The 8,525-nt window shown below is 39.8% G+C and overlaps 1 protein-coding gene across 1 annotated transcript in view; it reads right to left on the reverse strand.

Annotated features, from left to right (window-relative positions):
• The window catches only part of RIC1 (RIC1 partner of RAB6A GEF complex), a 76,009-nt gene that overhangs the window by 34,000 nt on the left and 33,484 nt on the right, over positions 1–8,525 (reverse strand). The window contains exon 7 of the mRNA XM_081802676.1: positions 5,417–5,505. Within this exon, the coding sequence (XP_081658802.1) occupies positions 5,417–5,505 (89 nt within the window). The remainder of the gene's footprint in view (positions 1–5,416; positions 5,506–8,525) is intronic.

Raw genomic sequence — 8,525 nt, forward strand, 5'->3', positions numbered from 1 at the left:
TCTTGCAGATGAAAAATGGGAGTATACATAAGAAACATCATATACTTTACACCTGTCCAGGGGAGAAATTTAAAAACAAACCAAGGGGGCGCCTGGGTGACTCAGTCGGTGAAACGTCTGCCTTTGCCTCAGGTCATGATCTCAGGGTCCTGGGATGGAGCCTGCATCAGGCTCCCTGCTCAGTGGGGAGTCTGCTTTCCCTCCCCATCTGCCTCTCCTCACCTCTCATGCTCTCTCTCACGCATGTGCACGCTCCCTCTCTAATAAAATTTTTAAATAATAAAAACAAACCAAGAAACACAAAATGAAATTGAAGTTTACAAAATGAAAGCAATTCCATGTGCAAGAAAAAAAATATGGGTATTCACTATCATAAAAGGATGTTAACTGAAAAGGAGAGGTTATAAACAGTGTACCTATTACCCCACGTGAAATATATATACATATGCATATAATATGCATACCCACTTTCCAAGCATTATGCACATATTAAAATCTAGTTGCAGAGATCTATAATAAAATATTAATGGTGGTAAATCTAATCTTCACGTGTCAGGATTACAGGAAATTTATCTAGGTGGTAACAACCTACAATGAACGTAGATTTTGATATAATCTGCATATTGCGAAAAATATTAAAAAGTAACCCACAGATGTTTTGTTACAGAGCTGAACTTACAAGAAAGAAAGGGGTCCAGAAGCCAAAAGAAAAGAGAAAACCTAAAATGAGATTGGTTAGTTCCTGGGTTGAGAGTAAAGGGCTGGAAGCAGGGAGCGGAGAAAGCTTGGAAATACAGGGATAGAAGGATGGGATGAGACCGAGCAATGACGTCCTATAGGAAGACAAAGAAGGCGTCTGAGTCCAGCATGACATTGGGAGTGAGAAGAGAAGCTGAGGCATCACGCAAGGACTCCTGAGGCACCACGGCCAGTGAAACTCAGCCAATGCAGCCTGAAGGAAACAAGGAAGCTCATCCCTGCTTCAGATATATTGTCCTCCTACAAGTCTCCTATAGTAAGCAGGTTTATAGCCTAAAGCAAGCTGGCAGAATTTGGAGAGAGTCAGTAGGTAACCAAAGGGAGAAATGGCATTCCAAGGGCCTGAGAAAAGAACAATCTGAAGCACTCCATACAGTGCTGAACAGAAGCAGTGAGGTGCACGTCCTGCAATGATGGACATGCTCCTCCTTGCTGGGTGTAAGAGGCAGCCCCTAGCTACACGGGGCTACTGAACAAGTAAATGTGACCACGCAACTAAAGAAATAAAGTTATTTTTTTTTAAATTTCAATTAGTTTAATAAAAATAGCCAAATGTGACTGGTAGCTACTGGGCAGGGCAACTTAAGTATGGATAAAAAAGGAACAAACAGGGGCGCCTGGGTGGCTCAGTCAGTTAAGCGTCTGCCTTTGGCTCAGGTCATGATCTCAGGGTCCTGGGATCGAGCCCCACGTCGGGCTCCCTGCTAAGCGGGGAGCCTGCTTCTCCCTCTCCCTCTACCTGCCGCTCCCCCTGCTTGTGCTCTCTAATAAAAAATAAAAAATCTTAAAAAAAATAATAATAAACAGATAAAAGGGCCAGAAATAACAATCAAAATTCATATCACTCTATTCTTGCAGGATGCAAATCTGTCTTTACAGAAAAATACATGCAAACCTTTAAAGGCTATCCAGTGAGAATGATAAAGACTTAAGGAGCAAATTTCTATTTCTGGCAGGAGAGCAATTAGACACCTGAAATGACTCTCCACACTGAAACAACAAAAATGCTGAATAGAACACTGGGGCGCTTGGGTAGCTCAGTTGGTTAAGCATCTGACTCTTGATCTCGGCTCAGGTCATGATTTCAGGGTTGTGAGATCGAGCCCTGCATCCGGCTCCACACTGGCCAGGGAGCCTCCTTTGGATTTTCTCTCCCCCTCTCCCTCTGCCCTTCCCTCCTGCTCGTGTGCACATTCTTTTTCTCTCTAAAAAAAATAAAATGTTGAATAGGATACTTAAACACCTCAAAACAACTAAAAATTCTGGGAGGTAAGTGAGTGTACAAAGGGCTTCTGCCCTGAATTTTTCTGCCAAACCCTGGAGCCCCTGACTTCTATTTCTGATGACTCCCAGCACATGAGGGACAGGAGATCAAGCTCAGAGCTTGGCCAAGGCAGGGTATCTAAGAGAAGATACCACGTAATGGGTGGGGCACAGAAGGCTACATTCATGGTGTAAGGAAGAATGAGAAATAAACTCTACCATGTGGAAGGTAAAGAAATAGCAAAGGATACCTTGTTTTGTCCAAGAATGGAAAATAAAGAATCTCCCCTGAGAATCTGCAACCACAAGTCAGTCCTCACTCTAATTTGTAATTTGTACAACTTGCATGATTAAAAAAAAAATTGCAAACAGAGAATATAATGCAAACGGTCCAGACTGATGTAGTACTCTCACGTAACTTGCCATAAACACACACAAACTCTCTTTGGAAGAACTCAAATTCAATTTAGGTCACAAAGCATTCAAACAAGTAAGTTTGAAGGAAATTAAGCAGCTCTCAGTAAAAAATTCTAAAATATATAAACAAATTCATGAGAACCCAAACTCAGAAGATTTCAGATACTGAGACTAACAAAGAATATAAAAGCCATTTTTTAATACCTAAGAAAAGAATATTGAAACTAGGAGCAGGATGCATACAGATTAGAAAAGAGCTAAGTAAACCCTCTGGAAATAAAAAATACAGTAATTAAAAATGGACAGATTAAGTAGACTATTAAACATAAATGAAGAAAGAATTAGTGTATCAGAAGACAGGGAAAAACCTTCTAGAATACAGTCCAGAGAATCAAAAAAATGAAAAATGTTAAAAGGCAGGTTAAGGAACCTGTAAAAAGTACAATGTAAGTCTGATCAGATTTCCAGAAAAAGAGATTAAAGAGGCAATATTTAGAGAAATAATGGTTGAATATTTTCCAGAAGAGCTGGACTATATGAATCCTCAGATCCAGCAAGCCTGAATCTCAAACAAGATTTTAAAAAAAGGAAAAAAATTAGAAAATTCTTCACCTTCCAAATCACAGACGAAACCACCCCAAAGACAAAGACAAAGTCTTAAAAGTAGCTAAAGAGAAAAAAATCCAATCTCCTGAAAAGGAAATATAACTCGACCAGAGTTCCCAAGAGCAACAGTGAAACTGGATGGTAACAGTAACTGTCCATCCAAAATTGTATAAAAAAGTTAAACCATAATTAAATTACAAGGGCAAAATACACACATTTTCAGATCCCACCCCTCCCCCCAAATTGAGTGTATCATCATAAAAAACTTCACTAAAGAAAATTCTGAAGAATGTACTGCAGACAGAAAATGGTCTCAAGTGGAAGGTGTGAGGTGTTAAAAAAGACATGATGGGGAAAAATACTGGCATACATGTGGGTAATACTAAGTCAACATTAACAGTTACATATTTAATGTTTCCTGAGATTTTGACATGAGACACCTTAGCTTCCCCTCCTTGAGGCTAATGAGAATTTTATTACTGAATTAGATTTAGATGGGTGCCCTCAATTTTTCTGACTTTTTTTTTCTGACCCAAACATCAGAGAAGTTTGTATAGTTATACAGCAATTATTCTTAATATAGGAGCATATCTAAATTTGGGAGAGGAACAGAACAGTTTGAAAAGGGTCCCAATTACTAACCCACATATAGAACACAGTACAATATCAAATTCATGAGACATGTAGTAATGAGATTCTACAGTGACCTCTGCAAAGGTCATTGGCTTAAAAACATATTGATTCATTCATCACATTTGTTAACTATGTGCCTCTCACTAAACTGAACTTGCTTGGTGTAAAGAGATAGATACATCCTACATTCTTACCATGAAGCTAGCAGAAAATAAGACCTGTAAGCTGCTAAGTTCAATAAAGCATTATCAAAAAGAAAGATGTTATATGCAAAATATAATGAGGCACAGGAGGGAATGGTATTCTGCCTAGTTCACAAAATGAGATTTCATTTAAGCTTGAAAGACCAATATATACAGACCCTCCCTACAGAAATATAGGACATTTCAGGTAAAGAGAACAATAGGAGACAATAGCTGACTCTCAAGAATCTGCAGGTAGTTTGGTAAAGTGTCAGACTGCAGTTCCTAGGTCTATGTGCAGGGTATCCCTGAGACAATCTTCAAGAGAAATACAGTAATATATAGTATCTGATGAACACAATGTAAATCATTAGCTCCAGGGAGTTCACAGCTGCAACATGAGATTGCAACTACATTTATTCTGATGCTGTTACACCTTTGTGAAGATGGCTTTTTAGGAGTTGTAGAAAAAGTGTCATGTGAAAATCAATGTGGAACAGGAAATATGGCTGACTGTACCCAATCGGACTCCAAGGTTTGAGAAACTGTACAGTGTCCAATAGGCACAAACATCCTATTAGCAAAAAATATTTTAAGAATAAAATAAAATATTATTTTTCTTTTCATTTATGTGTATTACTTTTTGAAAATGCTACTACAGGATTTAGACCTAACTACTTAATAAACAGAACTTTTGGCATTTAACATAGAGGTAGTGTGGTAAAATTATGGAGACCCTAAGGGCTGAGTGAACCAAGAAATGCTGCCAGAAATAATCAGCAAAAGACCTTACATGCCACCTGTGTGGTAGACACTGCTGGTTGGTTAATGCTACATCTATTTCCATCCTCGTTCTCCCTTGCCCACTTCTACCATAAAGGCTAGGAAAATCGCAAGGTTAGCTAATGAGACATAATTATGGCCAATCAGATGTGAGTGGAAGATAGCTAGAGCAGGTAGGAGGTGGGAATGCTTCTGAGAAACCTCGGCTTTCCTGATCAAAAAACCAAATATGCCGTTTCCTCCTTTCTTTACTCAAATGCAGAAGTAATGCTTGCAGCTCAGAAGCTACCCGAGACCATGAAGGAAACACCAAATGAAGGCCAGCAGCAACTCATCTCTGGATTTCTTGCTAGCAGAGAAAATAAACCCTATTTAAGCCACAATACCTTGGGTATTCTGTTAGTTTTGGTCAAAAGCATTTCCAATGACAAAGACTTCAGACTTAATCCTATGAGGGTCCACTCAAGATTCACTAAGGGGTTCAGAAAGACACTGTTTTGTTTACTGCTGTCTATCCACCAGTTAGAGCAGTGTCTGGCCTACAGTATGTATTTGATAAGGATTTGCTGAATGAATAGGTTGAATTGGAAGGCGTAAAATAACAAAGGCAATGAAATCAGGTAAGAGACCAGAGCAAAATCCCTGGGCCACACGAAATACAGTTATATGTTTTAACTGTATTTGACCTACAGCATGCATCATTTAAAATCCAATCACTACACATACCATTACCTGTACATTAAAAATTAAAAATAAGAAAAAAAAGGACTCACCAGGATACTGTTTTGCTGTTAGCTCTAGTTTATGAGACAGCAGCATAGCTCCAGTGGTGTTATCTATTGTATAAACCTGTACAGATCCACTGTGAAAAACAAATAAGCTTTTAATGAAAAAAAGATAAATACAAATACAGAAAGCATTATTATGGAACTGTTATGTTCTGCTGGTAAGAGCGTAAACTAAACCAAAACCATTTTGTAAATAATTTGCAGTCTCATAAATTTGAACAAACGCATTATTTGTAATCCAGTAAAATTTTCCCTCTAAATATATTCCAGAAATATCCTTGTCTATGTTATCAAAAGCTATGCACAATGTTCACTATAGTATTGTGTATAAATGCAAAACAACAGAAGCAACCTGAATGTCCAGCAAGAGAAAGGAAGCATAAACTGTGGAATACTCACATAGTAGTCTAGCTACAGCACTGACAGGACTTTACAGACACATGCCTTAAAAGAGATAGCCAGTATGTATATATGTAGTATAATTCTGTTTCTATTCAGTCAAAAACATTCAAAACATAGTAAATACACTTGTGGTAAAAATGCAACAAAGAGCTAATGGACACACCATCTCTGGTGGAGAAGGGGATATTAAAAAAGAGGGGGAAAAAAGGGGTTGCACCCGCCCTGGTAATATGCTATTTCTCATGCTGGATGGTAATTTAGACAGATTTTCATTTTATTATGCTTTCTATCCAATACCATTTTTTGCATCTACACACTATATATGTTATTCTGTGAATATGGTATATATAATGATTTCATTTAAGAAATCTTTTTTTTTTTTTTTTTTTAAAGATTTTATTTCTATGACAGAGAGAGACACAGCGAGAGAGGGAACACAAGCAAGGGGAGTGGGAGAGGGAGAAGCAGGCTTCCCGCTGAGCAGGGAGCCTGATGTGGGACTCGATCCCAGGACCCTGGGATCATGACCTGAGCCAAAGGCAGACGCTTAACGACTGAGCCACCCAGGTGCCCCTCATTTAAGAAATCTTAACAAGGGCCAAGTTTAGGAAGGGCCAGAAACCAAAACTAAAACTTTGTAATATTGCTTCTAAGCTACATTTCAAAATTGATCTATAATGATCATAAAAAATACCATTTTTGCTTACGGAACAATTTTCAGATCAAAAATTTAACACAAATGTTGTTCTGACCCATATCCAGCCTGGTCAGCTCTTCTCAAGGATCAGGACTAGGACTCAATAAAACACCTGCACTAAGAGGCCACTTGAACTTACCACACAGCTCACTGATGCTGTGTTTTTAAATCTTTTTCCACTCTGTTTCATTCTGGATAATTTCTCTTGCTATGTTTCTCAAGCTTATTATTCTTTTCTTCTATAATGTTTGATGTGGATCTTTTTTTATATCTTCCATATTTAATACTCAAAAGAGACCCTCTCCAGCTCTCTGGAGTTCCTTCTTTGTGCCACTCTGTTGTCTTTTGCTGTACATCCTGAGTCCTCGCTGCTTTGGTCTCCCCAGATTTTCACTTCCCCATAACTCAGGCAATCTGCCAGGTTCTGTCTCCCCAGCCTCGTGCTGCAGCCTGGAAACTCTCTCAAAGTAATCAAAGCTGAGGCATTTGTAGAATTTTATTTGTTTCCCACCTTTCAGGGTCTCGAACTCATATTGTCTTTTTTAAGATTTTATTTATTCATTTGAGACACAGAGATACAGACAGAGAGAGAGAGAGAAAGCATGAACAGGGAGAGAGGCAGAGGGAGAGGGAGAAGCAGGCTCCTCACTGAGCCAGGAGCCCGATGTGGGGCTCGATCCCAGGACCCTGGGATCATGACCTGAGCCGAAAGCAGATGCTTAACCATCTGAGCCACCCAGGTGCCTCCCTCGAACTGATATTGTCTTACTCTTCCATATTTTTGTCCATTTTCTTCTCCACGTGGGAGAGAGAATCTGATCTGTTATCCCACCTTAGGCAGAAGCCAAATGCCTGGGAATAGCTATCTTTCCAGACTACCTGCCCAATTAGACAGCCAGCACTAAGTAGCTAGCAGGTATTTACTTGTTTTTCCTTTGCACCTGACAACTGTCAAGTGGGAACTCTGGGTTGCTGAGCTCTAACAAGTCAGTGAGAAGAGTCCGATATTTCTAATACAAGAAACAGGAGCTAAGTCAACACTTAAAAACGACTGACAACTAACCTTTTATGTATTCTATGATGCCTGTATTGTTTAAATTATTTTTATTTCCATTTCTCATTAACCCATTATAAGAGAAAAATACTTCTTCATGCATAGCACACTACTCACTAATAGAGATATGGCTATAGTCACAAGTGACAAAATTTAGTATCACTCATACAAGGACATCACTGCTCCATGGTACCCCGGCAAGTACACAACATCCCATGATAAAAATGTGTAACCAGCATTTAGTCAAACCCTTTTTTTTTTAAAGACTGTATTTATTTCAGAGAGAGACACAGAGACAGTGAGAGAGAGCATGAACGGGAAGGAGAGGGAGAAGTGGACTCCCCACGGAGCACAGAGCCAGACGCAGGACTCGATCCCAGGAGAGTTAGGTTGTAAGACTGATCCCCTTGCAAAGTGACATCCTAGAAGAAAGTCACCTTCTTACAGAACTCGAAGGATACCAGCTACAATTGAGTGTTCAGGGCAATTAATCCTGGTAAGGGCTGGAAGACCAGAACTAGAAGCCACTGGTCTGTCACGTCACACAACTACAATCCAAAACTTCCACCCCAACCCGGGGGTCACACCAAAAAAAAAAAAAAAAAAAAAGGCTGGTACTCTCCCAAATGAAGAAAAGTGAGATGACAGAGGCCGAAGGCCGAGATTCCACCTTCACTGCCCAAGGGAAGGGCCAGACTACATCTCGTGGGCTCTCCCATCCAGCCCCGGTAGCCCCATGAGGCCACCCTGACTGCAGGCAGTGTGGTATGGGGCACCCCACTGCTCCTGTCAGATGCTTATGTGTCTGACTGGACTGGCTCAACAAGAACCAGCTTCAAGGTTCCAGTCATGACAGGTTTAGAGGAACTAAAAGCCACTCTGAGGGAACGAGCCACATTCAGAATGCAGGACATTCTATAAACAACCAGCCTGAACTCTTA

Source organism: Leptonychotes weddellii, chromosome 14 (genome assembly GCF_054177405.1).
Source record: "Leptonychotes weddellii isolate Sample4059 chromosome 14, ASM5417740v2, whole genome shotgun sequence".
NCBI classification, from domain to species: domain Eukaryota; kingdom Metazoa; phylum Chordata; class Mammalia; order Carnivora; family Phocidae; genus Leptonychotes; species Leptonychotes weddellii.